At 30.2% G+C, this 21,834-nt stretch overlaps 2 protein-coding genes across 2 annotated transcripts; both read left to right on the forward strand.

Moving 5' to 3' along the window:
* Positions 1–543: 543 nt before the first annotated feature.
* On the forward strand, positions 544–1,775 carry LOC149880055 (zinc finger BED domain-containing protein 4-like). Its single transcript, XM_090069984.1, has 2 exons — positions 544–766; positions 1,096–1,775. The coding sequence occupies exons 1-2, from the start codon at positions 544–546 to the stop codon at positions 1,773–1,775; spliced, it is 903 nt and encodes a 300-aa protein (XP_089926110.1).
* A 15,824-nt stretch (positions 1,776–17,599) lies between these two features.
* LOC149880056 (uncharacterized) lies at positions 17,600–18,028 on the forward strand. Its single transcript, XM_090069985.1, has one exon. It carries the CDS (start codon positions 17,600–17,602, stop codon positions 18,026–18,028), a length of 429 nt encoding a protein of 142 aa, XP_089926111.1.
* Positions 18,029–21,834: the final 3,806 nt, after the last annotated feature.

Consider the following 21,834-nt stretch of genomic DNA (forward strand, 5'->3'; position numbering starts at 1 on the left):
TGCATTAAATTTTAACTGATTTAAATTTTATATTGCAGGGTCTGCAACACTGAACAAGCGGATAAACGAGCGTTTTCTTCTACAATCTGCACAACTGAAAGACTTGATGAATCATACACGCAAAGTAACAATTTGTCTTGATGGTTGGACGAAGAAGCGTCTCACAGCATCGTTCCTTGGAATATCTGCTTGTTTCTATGACACCACCATTGATAAAGCACGACATGCTTTCCTAAATTTGATGGAACTCCAACATCCCCACACAGGTGAGATGCTTGCTGAATGTTTAAAGAAATGTCTTGACCAGTGGGGTATTAGAGAAAATCAAGTTATGTTGGTTGTTTCAGACAACGGGTCTAATATGATTAAAGCCATCAGGCTCTTACAGGATGCATGCATGCAGCTAAAAAATCTGACGAATCTGAATCTTATGAGTTTGAATCTGACGAGTCTGAACATGAAACGGATGAGGAAGAGATCCAGTCTCAGTCAGAACAAACTGATTTATTTCTGCCAGATCATATTCCAGTAAAATATAAATAGATGCATACAAAACCAGTTTATGAACATTATAGTGCAACCATCTTAGAAACGAGACGAGTTGTATCAAGAATTAGGAAATCAAGTGTGGCAATTGAGAAACTTATTGACAAGTGTGGAAAGTCTGTGATAACTGACTGCACCTCAAGATGGAACAGTACATATCAGATGATTGACCGGCTGTTTAAAATAAAGACATCGGTGAATGAAGTTCTTAAAGAAATTGGTATATATTATTTTATTATTTATGTTATTAGTGTGTATAAATTATTTTCGGAATTTTATTAAGTCTACAAAATTGCGTCTTACCTTATTTAAACTAAAAAAACGAAAATGGTAATAAATTGTAAGAAGTTCATTAGTCATTATCACTAAAAAACAAGACAGGGTATATAGTCTTTAAATTAGGTTTACTAATAACACGGAAATACTTTACCCTGCCTTTTAAATCACATTACAACAGTATGGAAAAAAAAGACGTATATCAATGAAAATTATTAGTTATTACAATTGTTATTAGTAAACTTTAATTTCAGACGGTTTACTTAAATTTAGGAATCGACACATTCAAAGCAAGTGAATGGGTTTGTCTTCAAAACATTTCTTCACTTTTGGAACCCTTTGCAGTACAAACAGATATACTTCAGACCGATGCCCAGTCTCTTTCACAGGTTCTACCATCTATACTCAATTTGAAATGCCATTTACAAGAATATCCTACCAACAAGTCTTTGACAGCGAATCTTCTTGGAGATCTACGTCAACGGTTTCAATCAATTCTGCAGCCGGACTCAGATACGTTTAATCCTCTTCCGTCTGCTGCATGTTTGTTAGATCCAACCGTTGCTGTCTTTATCCTCACACCGGAAATGGGCACCTTGCTCCATGCAGCAAAGATGTATATAATAAAAGTTTGTGGAGTAGAACAAGAATTACAAGCTGCTGCTGAGTCAAATGGATCTGAATGTGAATTTGCTGCCATAAAGCGCTTTAAGTTCTTGTCAAATAAAATCTTTACAAAAGAAAGAAAAATTTATAACCAAGACAACCTCACTGTTGCAAGTCAGCTGTCAAGGTATTTGGTAGACATAAGCGGTGATGAAGCACTGCTAAGTAACGGCCTGCTCTTTTGGAAACAAAACAAAAGCAAGTATAGCAAGATTGCAATTTTGGCTGAAGATTTACTGTCCGTCCCAGCATCACAGGCGTTTGTAGAAAGGATATTTTCACTTTAAGGAATTTTAACTGTTGGTCGCCGCAATCGAATGAAAAAATCACTAAGTTGGTTACTATGGTTACTAAGTTAAAAAATTGTTTAAATATTTTTCTTGAAATTTATGTATTACATTATATCTTGAAATAATGATAGGGGAGACCGGGACTAGTTATCAGCAGGAGTAAGTTGACGAATTGCGTTTTTCTGCAGAGTTTTTTATCAAAAAGTATCAGAAATCTCAGGGAACTTTCCTAATTGACCATTTCATCTTGGGTCCTATGAATAAAACTGCTATAAACATTCCAGTCACAATTTATTTACTATTATCAGTCAGGCTGTTTTAGTAGTTGTCATTTTTCAGGACCTTTAGGCAGTTTATTGAAAAGCTTTTGGGGTTTATTGGCAAAATTTTCACAGGGGAAGCTGGAAAACAAAAAATATTTTTATAAAATCAATATTTTTTTAAATTTTTATTTCTAACAATATTGAAAAAATTTATTTTTACAAAAAAAATATTTTTGAATTTTTTTCCAAAAAAATTTATTTAGGGGATTTTGTTACCAGGAACAAAGGTGGGGTGTTGTTTTGTTACCAGGAATAAAGGTGGGGTGTTGTTTTGTTACCAGGAACAAAGGTGGAGTGTTTTTTTGGCTTCATATTCAAACTACTAACTGCTACTAGCTCATAGAAATAATAAATAATTTTTATACAATTTTACTCACTAATACGTTAATAATCTTTTTTATAGTTTGCGCCAATTTACCCCGGGGTGGGGCAAGTTTTTCTTTTTTTAAGGCCCAGGAAGGAGCCATAAGATTTTTTTTTTTAAATAAATGTAACTAGTACAAGTTGCCCAAATTCATAGACTTCAAGACTACATTTTAATTTTTTCAAAAAAATATGTCGTTAGGACTACTAATTGCTGTAAAATTTGATAGAAGTAAAATATGAACTGGTTTAGTAACTGAAATAAGAACTAAAATGATTAAAATCATAAGAACTGAACTGAAATTAATTTCATCAGAACTGATTCAAAAGAAGTAAAATTAAAATTAGAAATTAAATCAATGCTACAAGAACGAAGTAAAAATGGAAATTGAAATTATATTTAGAACTTAAATATCACTGCTAGTTACATATAATTGTAAAGATGACAATGGCGAAGAAAAAGCTGGAACATTTATAAAAGCATAATTATTTAAAAGGGAACAGCATACTTATAGAATTGAAAAAATCTTAAAGAAAAATAAAACAAAGTTGTTAGTAAAATGATTTTCAAAATTTATCCAAGATTTTCTAAATTCATGGTAAAAAAGAAAAATGTCTAGGAGTTGAACAAATCCACTTCAGCGTACGTTAGTTTGAATGGTTGTTCTACTAAAACAATTCAATTTTGTTTGAATTTTTAGATTTGGTTTAGTTTTGAATATCTAAAATCTAACCATGCTTTGTAATAGCTTTAGATTTAAGTTTTTCATTCCTAATGTAAGGGTTGAAATATATTATGGTTGAATGTTTTACGATAGCTTTATGACAGCTTAATAGTAAAAGTTTTTATACCAATTTTACGATGGCTTGTTGGTTGTAAAGTATGGTTAAAATTGTGGTATCCGTAGTTTAACTATACTTTTTGACTTGTTTTGGCAATACGGTTGGCTTAGGGGTTCTTAGCCGGCTATGACATACTCGCATTACATACCAGAGTAGAATTAAAAGCAAAAATATTGCAACAATATTTATTTCACAAGGAATATCAAAAGTAATGCCTCTAATTGAGCACCACTTCTTTCTTTAAATAAACTTGCTGGAAACTGTACAGCTATTTTCTTGCTTTTTATACTGCCTAGGTATGGACAAATTTTTACGTTTATAATTAATTAGCTGGAATGCCAGGTGCAATGCGCCGGGTTTTCCAGCTATTAGCTAAAAAACATTACTGCATGGATCAGAAATGCAATTGTAACAATGTAGCCATGTTTTTGGGAACTAAACATACTGTGGGAATGTAGCTTTTTGCAATAAAAAACTCGGTAAATCACAAAAATCTCTCCCAACAAAAGCCTATCTTTAAACTTTTCTTGTTCATTTATACCGCACGCTTTTCCAAAAACATTCCTGTAAAAATTGTCATAAAAAAACCGCTAACACCTATTTACAACTTTTTGGTTTTCACTGATAAAATTTATTCAAATTTTTAGCTCAGAAATCACCTCTTCACCAGAGGCAGGGAGTTGATGGAAGAGGCTGAGACTTGGATCCTGCCATAAGCACCCTAAATATGGAGTTTGGGGCGGTCCAAACCTGCACTAAAACAGTCCTTGGGAAAAATTAAATCTGTGTGAAAAGTTTGGTGAGGATCGGATCAAAACTGTGGATTTGTGTAAAGAACACACCCACATACACACATACAAACTGTAGGCTTTATATTTTAGAATCCCCAAGACTGCAGTGCCAATATTATTTCATCAAATTATAAAGAGCTATCTGGACCATCAGCTGAAATATGATTGTTCACGTGCCATTTCAGAGGATTTTATGAATTGCGATCTTGAATCGGACAATCAAGCGGGAAAATATTGTTAAAAAACCCTGTTTAACGTAAAAATCAAAAAAACTGACAAGATATCTTTAATTTCATGAACCTCGTAACTTAAAATCGTTTAAATGGTGTAACTTCGTTGGAAAGTTTTTAGTCTCAGTAAAACAATAACTTTATCACACATTCATTGACTGTTCTAAGTTATTCATTATATTTAGATTTTCATTATCAAATTTACTGATATAAACTTCTTCACGCACGGATTACGATGGTATGCAGTTTAAAAAAGTGGGTGAATATTGTAATTAAAGAAAGTTTTGATTGTTTTTGCAGCTTCAGCTCGTTAAAGAGGAACTGAATGGTTGTTTTTTAGCTTTGCATTTGAAGTCGGAGCGCTTGAATTGGCCTTGATATCGGAGCGGTGGCCTACAATCATGTGAAGCGTTCCTTCCAGTTTTAGGATTGCAAATGCACCTTGTGTGGCACATTTACAATCCTCTGTATTCTGTCTGGTCTGCACTGGCAGAAGCAGATTTTTGCGTTTATATCTAAATCAGTTTGCATTCATAAAACTGCGTCTTTTACTTTCTTTTGAATAATCAAAATTCAAAATGCTAATCTTTATGTTCTAAAAGAAAGTACAATTGAGGTGATGTATGAACTTTAATAACAATCAAAAACTGTTACAAAAGTATTTGAATTCAAATGAAATAAACGATTTGATTCATATTTAAAGTTTGATGGAATGAAATCTCTTTTCTTCATTACACAAAAAATTACCTCCCCGAAAAACAAGTTTTTAAGAATGTAAATTGTGGGGAATATTTTAGACTTTCCCTGACACTAAAGAGTCTAAAGAGTCTTTCCCTGACACTAAAGAGACACTAAAGAGTCACTGTTTTCTTTATGAACTTGATAATATTTTTTCCATTTGACTGCGAATCATACATTTTACAAATTACACTCTCTTTTTATATAGTTTTACAACCGCGTCATTTTGATAAATCTAATAAATTAACAACTACATATATTAACACCTACACACATTAGCACCTACAAACATTAACACCTTCACACACGCTAGTTGCATAATGAAGACGTTATTCACGACAAAATAACTTTCGGCACTTAATAATAGACATCAACCAAGTTCACGTTCCTTAGTTTTTGAATTATCAAGACTTATATTGATAGTTCTAAGTCCTTGTTTTTCGAAACAGTCACAGATGATTTGGTTGATGTAAATTTAATAAAAAGGACGGCACATAAAAAACCATTAGAAATGCCAAAAAAATCCGAAAAAAGGAAAAGTAAGTAAAGATTGCGGGAAAGTAAAAAAAAAAAAGCAAAGGCTAGCATCGCATAAAACAGGACTTGAATGTAACTGTAAAAGGTTGAAATGCTTCGAAATTGTTAAAAGAGAAGATAGAAATTTTTTATTAAGTTATTTCGACTCTCTAGCCAGCAACGATACTCAAGAATCGTATCTTGCTAGTTTAATAACTTTAATTAATGTTTCAAGAAGGAGACCACGAAGTATTGATTCAAAAGATTATAGCAGCAGTTACAAATATAAACTTTTTATTATAAATTAAGGGGTAATTACGAGTAATAGTACGTTTGTTCATTTTGCTTTTCTGCGTTTACTTTAATCTTTGGGATAAAGAAGGGAAGATTGGAGACAATAAAAGGAAGTATTTTTCCACAGGCAAATTGTAACTTTTTATTGAATACATTAATGATTGTAAGTTTTTTTTCTTAATGTAAGCATTAAGAAAAAAAACTTACAATCATTAATGTATTCAATAAAATACATTAATGATTGTAAGTTTTCGCTAGCATTAATCATATATAAGAATTACGCTTTTTGATTACATAGGTCACTCACCTCACGATCAAAGAGGAAAACACAAAAATCATTGTAAAAATTTTACTCCTGAACTAAAAGTAAAAATATGTGATCACGATTCTTCTTTCAGAGGTCGAGAGCCCCACTATTCTCAAAAAAAAAAACTAGTCAACTATATTTTCCTGAAGAACTGAATATTACCAGAGTGTTTAACCTGTTTAAAATCAAGTATGGAAATGATAAATTGTCATATGAGTCTTATCGCAACATATTTAACACTAGTTTTAACATTTCTTTTGGGTACCCTAGGACTGACACTTGTTCCAAATGTGATGAGTTTAAAATGAAAATCAAAGCAATAAAAAGTAAACTATCATGCAACGTTGAACATATCGACAAACACAAGTGACACTAAGACATTGTAAAACATGGAGCTACTTCGTTTTAGCCACAGGAGCAGAATTAAAATGATGCAGTGTGTCGTCTTCTTCTCTCAGTAGAAGTTTCGAAGTTCGAATCATCTCCTCCGCTGCTTCGGCAAATACCCGGCTAAGATGATGCGAGCCTGTGTCAAAGTTGCATTTCTCCATTACGTATTTCATTTTACCTTCGATTCGCCATGCCTTGTGGCGAGCGAACTCTAGTGAAGCTACATCTTCAGGATCGTATGTCAGAAAGGTAGCATAGCGAGTGCAGTCTGGTTGGAATACATCAAGACTACAAAACGACGTAACCATGGAAATGCGAGGATCTCTGGCTTTGACAACGCCCTTCACGCGATGAAGAATCTTTGAACCGTGCATGAAGATTCCGTGTCCCGGTTGAATGTGAGAAATCGAACGAACAAGATCTTCCGGAACCCCGTTAGATTTGAGGTCTTCGAAGAGGCTTCCGCTTGCATCGGGCATGTTCAAAACTTGCAACTCTCCACCAACAATGTCAGTCATATCGCTAAGAATGACTACAAGCACAAACTCAACGCTATCCACGTGCCAAGAATCGACACAGTTTTCGCCAATTTTTGAAATGTTAACATGACCCATGTTCATGGAAATCGGGTGAAGTCCCAGAGGCTGTCCGGCAAGCTTTGAGCAAACATCGATTAAAACAGGCGATTCCGAATACTCTCTTACGGCAGTACTCAAATACCCCAAACCGCGGAGGAAACACGGCGTTCTCGATATGCTTTGCCCATGACATGGAGCTTCTCTGTTGACAATCGAACGAAGTTTCTGAACGCCACTCTCGGATAAAACCCTAAATGGTTCTGTGTAGGCAATACCAAATCCCATGTCAACATCTTTCGAGTAAGGATACGAAACCTCCTTGAATTCTGGTTCCGTGCGCACAACAACTTTCTTCGGAAGCTCAATCTGCAGATCCTCCGGTAAAAATTGAGTACAGTCTGCAACAAACCCTTTTGGCAAATCTTTAACCGCTGGCGGGACGGGATTAAAGTAAGACGCTTGCACATCCATCTTTGAAAAGAAAGTGAAAAATGTAAAAGTTTACAAGCATCGGTTGAACACGCTGAAGTTACCCATCAGTCGTTACTTACTCAAAAACTACTTGAATCAGTCGTTGCTTACTCAAAAACTACTTGAATGATTTTTCTAACATTTTTGCAGGAAGGAAGCTAATGTGTTTGAGTATATTGCTGTTAAGTATTGCTTATCATTTCTATCGGATAAAAACGAGTAAACAATTGTTAAATGTAGAAAAAGTTTCAGAAACTTTTTTTCAAAATTCTTCGTTGTCACACAATGACGTTTCAAAATTGACTGGTGTTGCTCGATCTTAATTTGGATTAACATTGCGTCGATGTAATAAAACTCGATCTTATGAAAGAAAAACAGGAAGTTGAAAAAAGGATTTAAAGATAAATACAAAGCAAAATCAGTGATTCGCTACATGAAGACAAAGCCATGTTAGTCGCAGAGAAATCTTGCTAGAGTATTTTATCGCATCCAAGCTTTGATAGACAAAGTTAAGTACTTTGAAGAATGTAAAGCACATCATAAAAAGAAAGCTTCAAAGCAATCCGTTGATGGAGAAATTAAAGCAATTCGCTCAAAAAGGCTACATAAGCTTTTAAGCCGAGAATACTTGTGCATAATTGAAGACGAAGAAACCTAATGCAAACAGAACTTTCCACATTGCCAGGCCAGTAAAACGATTAAAAAATATAGAAAATAACTAAACAGAAAATATGGGATACAAAAAACCTTTTGGTTTCGATCATTGTCAAACAAAGCATGCAAAAAATATTTGAAATAAATTGATAATTTAGTTTGCTCGCTTCCTTAATAAGATAAAAAAAAAGCTGTTAAGTAGTTTTCGAGTAATTAACGAATAAAGGATGCTGATCGCTTTCAATCGATAACATAGTTTAAATAAAAGATATATCAGAAATAACTGCCATTGTGGCTTCCATTTTGGGAAAAATATAAAAATAGACAATTATAAAGAAGTTTTTTTATGTAAAAAAAAAAAAGAAAGAAAGAAAAGGCAGCTAAGAATGTTAAAGAACATCAAGACATAAACTTCGGAGCTAATTTGCAGGATGTTAAAAATTGATATAAGTCTTAATTTTCTGAAATAATTCTGAAGATGGTTTGTTAACCTGATTCACCATTTAATAATATTGCATGATACATTGTTTAATACAATATTATCAATTAATATTGCATTATACAAATTAATAAAACTGTATAATACATAGATGAAGAAACTTATGCATATTTAATAAATATTGAAATTATTACTAAAAGCCAAAGTAAAATATATAAATATACAATTTGCATTTGTTAATTCGTTGGGTCTAAATTATAGTTATTTTCCATTAAAACTTTTTCTCCGCCTCAGTGCAAGATCACTCTTTCGATGCCCTTCTTTTTACCTTTACATTTATAAGTTGCTTTGGCGAGCGAATTTCAAAGTTCAACATAATAATTGATTATAGATTGAGGGAGGCATTTGCTTAACACGTCTAACCACTGTAATACTTTTTGTTATAACTAATCGTTTTTAAAATCCGTATCCAAACCTTATTAAAACTTATAATCCGTAACCCATGCATAATACATAATCTTTATAATAATATTAACATGAGTAATAAAAACACTAATAATGATAAAGATAATTATTATTATCATTATAATAACTAAAGGAAGAAGAAGAAAAAGAAAAAGAAGTAAAAGATGAAGAAAAAGAAGAAGAAGAAGAAGAAGAAGAAGAAGAAGAAGAGGAAGAAGAAGAGGTAGTAGAAGACGAAGAAGAAGACGAAGATGAAGAAAAAGAAAAAGAGGAAGAAGAAAAAGAAGTAGAATTACAGTAATAGTAATAACAACAGTAATAACAACAGTAATAATAATAATAATAATAATAATAATAATAATAATAATAATAATAATAATAATAACAATAATAGTAATAATAATATTAATGATAATCAAAATAATAATAACAATAACAATAGTACTAATGGTAACAATAATGATAGTAATAATAATAAGAAGAACAACATCAACAAGAATAATAATATTAATAGCAATAGTAATAATAGTAATAGTAATAGTTATAATAATAATAATAGTAATAATAATAATAATAATAATAATAATAATAATAATAATAATAATAATAATAATAATAATAATAATAATAATAATAATAGTTATAATAATAATAATAATAATAATAATAATAATAATAATAATAATAATAATAATAATAATAATAATAATAATAATAATAGTTATAATAATAATAATAATAATAATAATTATAATAATAGTTATAATAATAATAATAATAATAATAATAATAATAATAATAATAATAATAATAGTAATAATAATAATAGTTATAATAATAATAATAATAATAATAATAATAATAATAATAAAACAATAATAGTAATAATAATATTAATGATAATCAAAATAATAATAACAATAACAATAGTACTAATGGTAACAATAATGATAGTAATAATAATAAGAAGAACAACATCAACAAGAATAATAATATTAATAGCAATAGTAATAATAGTAATAGTAATAGTTATAATAATAATAATAGTAATAATAATAATAATAATAATAATAATAATAATAATAATAATAATAATGATAATAATAATAATAATAATAATAATAATAGTTATAATAATAATAATAATAATAATAATAATAATAATAATAATAATAATAATAGTTATAATAATAATAATAATAATAATAATAATAATAATAATAAAACAATAATAACAATAATAATAAAACAATAATAATAATAATTATAATAATAATAATAATAATTATGATAATAATAATAATAATAATAACAATAATAATAATAACAATAATAATAATAACAACAATAATAATAACAATAATAATAACAATAATAATAATAATAATAAAACAATAATAATAATAACTATAATAATAATAACAACAATAATAATAATAGTAATAATAATAACAATAATAATAATAGTAATAGTAATGATAATAAATGTATTGATAATAATAACTTTCATAATAAAAGTATTAACTATTAATTACGTTAATATGTTATATCTAATAACAATTGCATTTAAAATCAACAATAGTTTTTATTTTTATTCATAATCCTTCTTTTTTCCTTTCACTAATTTTTAAGTGATAGACTTACAATAGCAGAGGATTGTGTTGTTTCAAATTAAAAAGAAGAGTTATCATGATATGAAACAGAGGAAAATGCTTTATTTAAGCCAATATTCTGGAAAGAATAAAACAAAGAAGGAAATCATCTGGTTGTTGCTGCCCACCAGTTGCAGAACTTGTATAAAATTGGTTTCTAGGGAGATTATTGTGATAGCAGGAGTTAATATATCAAAGTTTAGGTATTCATTAAAGCAAGTTAAAAACTCTTCTAATTCTAAAGTCAATTTAACGTCAAGTCTTGTTCATTGTTTTAAAAAAAACCTCTGAAATATATTTTTATCTTTTTGTCCCTGGTTTAAAACATAAGGCAGCTAGCCAATGGTTTTGATAGAACCTATGTAAAGCCGAAATAATAATGCGAAAATAAATTAGAAAACGTATTTGTATTCACGACATTAGTCGTAGACATAATCATGACATAGTCATTAACAGACATAATCTTGAAATCTTGTTAAAATAACTTTTAAACCGTAAATCTGCTTCATTGTCTTTTTTTATGCTGGATTGTCCATTAGGCAAACCTGTATTACAGGCAACTTCTCCTGAAGTTCGATAAAATAGTCTTTTCGCTTTTCTAGTAGAATTGGTTATTACAAACGTGTTTTCAAATATAGTTAGTAAAAGTTTTAGCCCCGTGCTCTTCACAGTATTAAAAAACGAGTTCAAAATCTTTGGAAGATATAAAAAAAGAGAATTTGAAAGTCTTTTACAGCAATTTAGTTTAATTGCAAATGGCTGGATCTATATTCACTTGAGTACTTTACGGAATGTTTGGTAAAATGCAAAAGCTTTTTTAATGCTTACGGTGTGAAGATATAAGATGGTTTCAAAATATTACAAACTTTCGATTTTCGTCAATTATTGTTTTTGAATTATTTCATTCGTTAGATATTATGATTTATTAGACACCATGATTCATCAGATAATATGATTCATCGGGTTGAAGTTTAAAATATTGCTTTATTTAAGCTAAAACCTTGTGTAGGTCTGAGAACGGGGCAACTTTGTCGAAAGTTTTATTCAAAATCAACATTTAACTTTTTTCACCAAATAAACATTTGTTTTTAAAGACTCAAAAAACTAAATACTTCATAAAGAAAAAATTTAATAGCGTAAGGAGAAAGTAAGAAACACAGCAATATTTAAAAAACGGTAAAACGACAATAGTGATATTAACGGCGTGGGACAAAATTAGCAAAGGTTTGCCACTTCTGCATTTCAAGTTTCGAATAGAATTGCAGTAATAACCTTTAACTTAATGACCTAAACTCAACAAATGAGTAACACACAGTTACTTTATTGATTACACATTGATACTATATATAGTTTACCATATTTGAGATGCCTTTGTTAAGTTAACTTGTAGCACCAAAAGATACCACCTCAAGCTGAAGTACGAACGAATGTTAATCTCGTAGGTGCAACCTTTGGTGATGCTTTCTTCAAACTGAAGTGTTGAATAAAATATTACCAAACTATTCTAGAACAACCTTTGACAAGTTAGCCTAATTTCGGTCCAACCCTTTACTTGATTAATGAATGACAAACCGTAATCCGTATGTAAGAAAAGTTAGCCATATCAAATACCTTAAGCTTCATTATCATGTTTTCCATTGTGAGGAGGAAAAATGAAAGAAGGTCAATTGTAACTACACTGATAAATGCTAATTATGGTTCAATTATTAAGGTACGCGAGGATTCTATTTTTATCTTAATTATTTTTACAAACATGACGAGACTAGGAATAAACGCTTATCAAAAAATAACTGAAAAATCCTGTTTCAGAGAATCATGATTCAGAGTTCGATACAAAAACGCTATGCCAAATTGTTAACAGGATTCCTTATTTATGCTAGAGCAACACTTGGTTTAAGAAGCAACTGCGGGCTAATGTAAAATGAAAGGTTGAGAAAATCGAGCAGTTTTTTAAGGTTGATGGGAGATTTTATTAGAGAATCGAATGGAGAGTTTGTAGGAGATCTTTAAAAAAAAATATTTCGAAAAAAAATCCCTTTTTAAAAACCTCCCAAATTTTTGATATTAAAAACAACATAAAACTTATCTTTTTAATTGTTGAAAAGTAAAGCCCTTTGTCTAGTGGTCTGTAAAGTAAAATATCTGTTTCTTCTCTGAAGAATGGCTTCAATAGCTTATATGAGAATGGGAATACAGTAGAAACGATAGAGCCAGAAATGATTGATCGTTTTCTGAAGTCGATTTAGGGCATTCGATTAAATAAATCATAAACACTCAAACATAGCCAAACAAAAAAGTACATCTCCCCAAGACTAAACAATGTCTCTAACCACACACTATATACTTAACGACCTTATATTACGCAATTTAAATCTAACTGGCGGTAGGTTTAAGTTGTGTAATATGTAAGTACATAAAGTATGAATTGCAACACATATTTAAGATGTATTGTTCCACAAACTTAGCAGCGAGCATCATTTGGAAAGTTTAACAGTGCAATCAGTCGTTAAGCTTACGAAAGACTTTTAACTTATTATCATTTGTTAAAAGTTTAAAAATAGCGGTACTTACTAACTCATTCTTAATAGGCCATTTCTGCATCATCAATCTTAACGGGATGTCTATTGTCAAATTGAAAGAATTTTTAAATAAGAAATGGCATTTTTCCTCCTACTCTAGTAATAACCAAAAAAATAATACCTAAAAACGAAATATTTTATTCCGAGACAGGGGGTAAATCTAAGTTGGTTGATTTTCGTCACTTAACGTATAAAATTTTTAACTAATTACAACAAATTTATTCAGATGTTTCATTATAAGTTTATTTAAAAATTAGATTAAGTTTCTTTTTAAAAAACAAAATTAAAAAAATATAAAGCTTTAAAATGCTGAATAAAAACAAATGTTTTACTTCAGTGTTGAACTGGTGAACTAATGACCGAGTACAATAAAAAACGATTATTTTAACTTTCCTTGGTCATATCAAGAGGAAAAACCCTTAAAATTTCGGTATTAATAAGCTTTCCTTCTTGATATGACCAGGCAAAGTTAAAATGATCATTTTTTTTATTCAAAAAGTAAAATTTTTTTGTTCGACAGTTTTTTTGTTTATTTATTATTATCATTTTTTTTTTTTGTGTTACATTACAAATTGTGCAGTGGGACGTGCTAGCTTGATTTGTGGTGGAAGGCTAGGGGAGGTATATTAGCTATTAAAAGTGATTCAGATTTCGGAAAATTTTTTTATAGGTTTGGTCAAATCTTCAATTACAATCCAATCCTTACAAAGTTTACACTTTTTAAAAGATGTAAACCATAAACCCCCATCTTTTAAATTTTTGATCAATTTCTTGAATCAATTGTTGGACTGGACGGTGTAGCAATAACTTTATCAAAAATATCAAACCTTGAAATAACACTTTATACCAAAACATTTCAAAAATTATTTTGTTAAATGTTTTAAACTCTAAACCACACAAACTTTATTAAGTTTTCAATTCTGAAATCATAATATAAATAAAGTAAAAAATTACTTCAGAGAATTTCGGATAACATTTTAATGAGCAATAGAAGATTTCAGAGCTGCAAACACTCTTTAGCAAAACGAAACTAAATCCAGTTTTTCTATATTCGCTGAAAATGTATGAAAATGTAAAAAAAAAAAAAAAAAAAAAAGAATACATAAAGTACTTTATAAATAAACTGGATCAAAAAACGTCAACTTCTACGGATTAAAATACTTTTCAAATTGGATTTAAAAGGGTGCAGCACCATAATCCGGACGAATTACGCTGTTTTTCAAAATTATTACAAAAACGAAAAGATATATAAAGCTTTTTTTTATCTTGCTTATAAGCTCATGAAGAACATATTAATTCGATATATCATCAAATTCTCGGTCTAAAGCGTTGACAAGCCCACTTTAATGCTTCATGATCCATATCAGCGAGTGCTGCTTCAGTAGCGGCTATCAATGATGCAACATTTTTATGTTATATATATGTTATATATATGTTATATGTATATATATATATATATATATATATATATATATATATATATATATTATATATATATATATATATATATATATATATATATATATATATATATATATATATATATATATATATAGTATAATTAATGAAAGAGTGGTTATATTAGAAGATTTAATGTCGTTTAAAGGTTTAAAGATTTCTTACAATCATTTTTTTTAAAAAAATTCTGTTAACATATTTTGTACTTTCGCCGCAGAGACGATTTATTTAAAATCACTCTAAGCAGCCTTACTGTCAGAAGACCGTTTCGCTTCTATACTTTCGCATAAAAAGAATCGACTCAAAACATTTTGTAAAAGGTGTTTTAAAACATCAAATTGAGTAAAGGAGTTTGGCTTGAAAAGATAGAAAAGTGTATTTAAAAAGAGTATGAAAGATAAATATATTTTTGGATTGTTGCTTGTGATGTACAGCTGTAAAAATATTGAGGAAGTTTCTTAAACTTTTCTAAGATAGGTTTTCTTAGATTCTTCTAAGATAAAATAGCTTAGATAGATGCACTCGCAGTAACACTAAAGAGAACATTACTTTTAAGCGCCACTAACTTAAAATTTACTTTTGATGAAAATCAAAATTTGCATAACTGCTTTCGGGATAAATCTTTTCCACAAGCCAGGTTTACCAGATTTTTCAGATGTACCAGGTTTCTTGGTTTTTTTACTTTTTGTATTAACCTAGGTTTTTACAAAAGTTGGCAGTAACCAAACAGTTTATTTCTAAACTTTTTTATTTCGCAATAGCCACTTTAATAGATATTTTTTAAAAGTTATATTTTCGAGTATTTTACGTTAGCGTCGTTTGTTTCGTAAGTTTTTTTTGAAAGAAGCGTTTTTGAAACATGCACTTAAGAAAATTACTCGAAAATGTTTATCAAATTTATCAATTAAGATATAACTATTTAATTGACATTTATGAATATCAATAAATAGTTAGCATTAAATTATTTAGTTAATTAAACGGATTTATTTTAGAAAAAAGTAATTAGAGATATTTATTTCAACGCGTTTTAATAATAGCTTACTTTCTTTCGTAACTTTTACGGCAGTGACTGTTTCTAAAATATTTGTTTCGAAAAAGATTTTCTTTTACTTGAAAAAATAAAATGTTGAAATAATGCAAATTGAAATATCGAAAGTTAACAACCCCATAACTTTTGTATTTTTTTCACCTTTGAGCTGTTATGACATAATATGTCTGGGAGACCTGTAGACATACTTTCAAACATACTTTCCATCGACAAAAGAAATGCCCCAAATAGGTTTCCTATTCACGTGTTTTAACATAATTTTATATCTGAGACATTTGCTGTTTCTTACTTTTGTAGAAAAAATCAATCTTACAAATTTATTACTCGTTTCAGTTTAATTTGATGAGTAATATAAAAATTAATTCAACGAGTTTTTTTGCTGTTTTGCAATCATTTTGTGCTTCATAAAACTTGTTTTAAATTCTAGAAACAAGCATCAGTTGTTTCATATTGGTCTTTTTCCGATCTTTTCAGCGAAATATCACATGACAGTATTGAACGCCCTTTGGTTGAAGAAGCAACAGCGGGCTAATGTAAAATAAAAGGTTGAGAAAATCTAGCAGTTTTCTTAAGGATTTATAGAAGATTTTAATGGCGATTTTGATAGGAGAGAGTTGATTAGAGAGTTTTTTAAAAATCTCCCAAACATTTGATATTAAAAGCAACTAGTATAAAGCTTGTTTTCTAAAATATCGCAAAGTAAAGCCCTGTGTCTGGTGGTCCGTAAAGTAAAATTTGTTTCTTTCAGATGAACGGCACATTTAGTTGTTATGTAAATGGGAACACAATAGAAACGATAAAGGCCAGAAATGGTTTTTTGATGTTAATTGTGAGGTTTAACAACTGGATTAACTTATCAAATACAAAAATTGTTTTAGTTTCCATATTCTATAGACCACCTGAAGGTAACTTAAAATTTCTGAATAATTTGCAGCATTCTCTTTCAAAAAAACATTTGTCAAAAGAAAAAAATAAATCTTAATGGGAGATGTTGAAAGGTTTAAATTTAAAACGCTGACTTTAAAAACTCGTTTGAAAATCTAATCACAATATTTTATCATTCATTAACAATTTTTCTAAGATTACTTCAGCTTTTGTACCTCTAAGGACAATATTTTGACAAGTTCAATTCAAATTCTTCTAAAGTAGGAAAAATAAAAACAGGCGTTTATGATTGTTTCCTACACTCTAAAAACAATCCGTTAGAAAAAGTAATGGATTGCGTGTCTCCGTTAAATTAACGAAGTAATTCGTTTCCAAAAACAACTAAATTAACGGAATAAAGTTAACAAATTACGTAGTCTTCGAAATTCCATTAATTCAACGAATTAAATAATAAGATCCGTTGAAAAAAAAAAATTTTTTTAAAAATGGTTTCCGAAAGAAATTAAGAAGTGCTTCCTCTGTAGATTATATTTTCATCATTACATATCCTTTTTTCTCATTTTCGAAATTTACATGAAGTCAAATGCACTTTTTATAAATGCAATGTCAAAAAAACAACTATTAGAGGCTACCACAATAATCCCATTGCTTTAAAATCTAAACTAGGTTTTTTATTAAGTGATCCAATTTTTGTTAAAAAAGTATTTGAAAATAGTGAGTCAGGTAGTTGTGTTAACATTGCAAATGTCATGTTAGTAGAATCATCTCTTTCGCCAGAGTCTTTGGTGAAATAATCCATGGCGTCAGTTTGGGGGATTGGGGAATTTGGTGATTCAAACTTTGAGGTTATTGATAGGTTTCGCCTCACAATTAAATACAATGATACCCAAAAGCAATTCAGTGTTTGGCTACCATTTAAAGTTGATCACCATCCAATTTGGGACAATTATGACTTATGCATAAAAAGATTTAAAAGCCTACAGAAGAAACTAACTAAAGATGAGGCACTACTCCAATCATACAATGAAATTTTAAAAGATCAATTTTTACAAGGTGTTATTGAGCCAGTAATCGAAAACGCTAGAGATCTAGGCCAGGTACACTACTTACCACACCAACCTGTTTTGATAGAAGATAAAATTACAAACAAGATAAGAATCGTTTTTGATGCAAGTAGTTCAGCCGAGGGCCCATCATTAAACGAATGTCTGTATCCAGGACCATAATTGACAACATCCCTTTATGGCGTCTGATTACGTTTCCATGCCAAAATTATTGTCTGCATATCAGATATTGAAAAAGCCTTTCTACAAATAGCATTATCTGCCCTAGATCGTTATTATGTCCGGTTTTTATGGTTCAAAGATCTCAACAACATTATTGCAGGCAACATTCATACGAAAGAAATTAGTTTGTACAGACTTTGTAGGTTGCTATTCGGAGTTACATCATCTTTATTTCTCCTTTCAGCATCACAATCAACACTATGCTGAACGATACATAGACAATGATCCAAATTTTGTTCACAAACTGATGAGCTCATTACACGTAGGTGATCTCATTACAGGAGTTGATTGTGTAAACACTGCACTTGAATTTTATCAAAAAGTAAAATATCGTCTCCAAGATGCAGGTTTCAATCTACGAATATTTGAATCGAACAGTAAAGAATTAGAGAACTTAATAAATAAACAAAACTTTCAGTCTCTCAGCACTACCAAAGTATTAGGTTTAAACTAGAACAAATAAAAAGACATTGTAACATTTGATTTATCAAAGTAAACCAAGACCAGCCCAACAAAACGGGAAATATTACGATTCATAGCTAGCGTCTTTGATCCGCTTGGTATAAAAAATCCAGTAATAGTACGGTGTAAAATCTTTTTTCAGGAACTATGTTTAAACAAAATGGGATGGGACACTAAGCTTGATGTTAGTTTGTTAATAGTGTAGCAAGCCATTATTGATGATTTCCGTTTCTCTCGATATATCATTATTCCAAGGTGGTACATTAATAATTACAATAGTCCTGGACATTTCATTACATGCTTACGGCTGTTGCCTCTTTTTATTATTCTCTTTTGTTGATAAACAACACCATTGTTCACTAATTATAGCAAAATCTAGAATAGCTCATTTAAGAAAAGTACTGTTCCTCGTCTAGAATTAAGGGCCGCGTTGTTAATAGCGGAAACTATGTCCATTGTTTTAAAAAAACTTTCTTTAATTTTTAATTTTAAAAGCGTTGTTTGCTGGACTGATTCTACTATCGTTTTTCATAAGATAAATAGCAATAGAAAAATTTATTACCCCTTTATTCAAAAATGTATACAAAAAATCCGAAATACTTTTGACATTTCTCACTGGAAATATGTTCACTCTGAAAACAATCCACCAGATATAGTATCAAGAGGTATAACTCTGGAAAATTTACACAATTACGAGCTTTCGTTTAATGGACCTTTATTTTTGTATAATAATCCTAAAGATTGGGCGAAGTTTGATTTAGCAAGTCAACCTACGATTATGTTAGACGAATATTTAACTAATGTAATTACAAACGACATACATATTGATTTAAAAATTATTGACATCAAAAGGTTTAATAACTACTTATGTTTATTACGTACGACAGCTTTAGTAATGGGATTCATAAAAAACCTAAGGAAGAAGAAAGCAAAGTTATCTATAGTAGATTCGAAAGAAGTAGCCGCCTTGAAAATTTGCATTCAATATACACAAAAAACCTTAGCAAATACAAAGAATTATAAACAGCTTCAACATGATCTAAGTTTTAAAAATATTGATGGTGCACCGATTACGTCAGATATGAAACATCCTATCTTCTTACCACATGACTCAGAATTTACTGACTAAGCTATGTACTATCATCACTCACAGTCATGCACGATGGAGTTAAAGAAACTTTAAATCAACTTGGCATTATGTTTTGGGTACCGAAAGCAAGTAATTATATTAAACACATTTGAAGATGCTATTTGTGGGAGCGTTTCGAAGGACTACCTTACTCTTACCCAGAGGCTTCCCCCCCCCCCCCCCTCTCTGTTGTCTTAAAGCAGACTTACTGATGATCACACTTTTCAATTTTCTGGTGTTGATTACGTAGGCCCATTATACGTTAGGAATATATTTGAGGGCAATAATTTTTACTTGCTGCTCTCCACGCTCTTTGTTTTTAGATCTTGTTCCGGATTTTTCAGCTAAATTCTGTGTACGAAGTTTAAAACGATTTATAGCGAAACGAAGCGCACCTACTAAAATCTTTCCGGAGAAATTATTTGATTGTAAAGATGATGATAGATTAGCACTAAAATAAGAATTTGTAAAGATTTTAACAGAGTAGAACTTCTGGGATTGTTCGGGATTGTTGCTAAACTATTTTTTTATTGTTACTTTATTTATTTATCTCTCAGAAAAAGTTACTCTTGTGTGCTCGAACGTGCTCTTTCTATATATTTTTAATTTTTGTAGGTTCGATGGCGTGTCGTGTGAGAAAACGAGACATTTTTGAAGTATGGCGGAAAGAAAGAAATTTTAATACAATGATGAAATTTGTTGAAGAAACAATTAACTTTAATAGCAGTGATACTAAAGAAGGGCCTAAAGTGAGTTTTGAAAAACAATTAAAATATTGGTGTGGCGAATTTGCCAAAAAAATAAAACAACTATGTCGCTCAATTGACAAATTTTTACACCACAACAAAGACACTGATTTTTGGTTGGAAACTGATTTTGTAATTTTTAAGTGCTTAGAAGAAGGTGAAAAGACAGAAAACACAGGACGTCCAAAAAAACATTTCAGAGAATGCAGTCATTCCGCGAAAACTAGGAGAGTGAAAGATCTCGTTGAAGGTAGATCGGGTGATGGTGCATCGGGTCATAGCCGATATATGCAAGGTTTTAAAACGAACGATAGTGACGATTCGAGCATTTATTTTGTATCTATGGTTCCCCTTATATTGACTGCTTCGTCGGTAAGTGGGTCATGTGATTTGATTCTATGGAATAATCCTGTACCTTTATCAACAAAATATTGTCGTCCCATCAAAATATTTCACAAAGAAGCACCTGATTTTGTAACACAACAAGCTGATAATGTTAAAAAATAAATACAGGATCTGAGCTCCAGTGAGGTTATTGTGGAAGGAGTGCAATTTAAAATACAAACGACGTTTTCACTAACGATGATCGATGGTAAAACTTGCAGCACTCTTTCCAATACAGCTGCTCAAAATTGTCATATTTGTGGTGCATCACCAAAAATAATGAACAATCTAGAAGCAGTGCGAGCAAGACCGATAAATGAAAATGCTCTTCAATTAGGACTATCAAGCTTACATGCTTGGATTAAATGCATGGAATGTATCCTCAATATATCATACCGTTTAGATATTAAAAGATGGAGAATTGAGAAAACACAAAAAGATATAACAGAAAAAAGAAAAAAGGAAGTACAAGAAAATTTGAGAAGAGAATTGAATATTTTAGTTGATTTACCAAAACAAAGCTTTGGCATAAGTAATACAGGGAATGTGGCTCGTACTTTTTTTTACAACCCAGAGCTAGCCTCACAAACCACAGGGGTAAATAAATCTCTTAAAGAAAGATTAGGTACAATTCTCCATACAATTAGTTCGGGGTTTGCAATAAATATACCAGTTTTTGAAAATTTTACCATCCAAACTGCTGATTTGTACATTCAAGAATACTCTTGGTACTACATGCCGCAAAGTTTACACAAAATTTTCCAGAAAAGAAAATGTGGAAGACATGTTACATCTACTTCTTATAAGCTCTGACCCTTTAATCTCTTCTTTAAGGAGAGAAAAGCCAAAATCTAGTGACAGTTTTCCACAATCAGTTTTAGCCTTGCTAAGAGAAGCTGAAGACTTGTAGGCAAAAATTGTTTTCACATGTTATAAAAATGTAATAAAATATTGGAAAAAATTGGTTACTGTGTTTTCTTTTTTTTAAGCATTAAATTCAATACCTACTTTGCAAATACATTGCT

The sequence above is a fragment of the Hydra viridissima genome, unplaced genomic scaffold (genome assembly GCF_058129835.1).
Source record: "Hydra viridissima isolate aposymbiotic clone 2 unplaced genomic scaffold, HvirCarnegie_v1 scaffold_13, whole genome shotgun sequence".
NCBI classification, from domain to species: domain Eukaryota; kingdom Metazoa; phylum Cnidaria; class Hydrozoa; order Anthoathecata; family Hydridae; genus Hydra; species Hydra viridissima.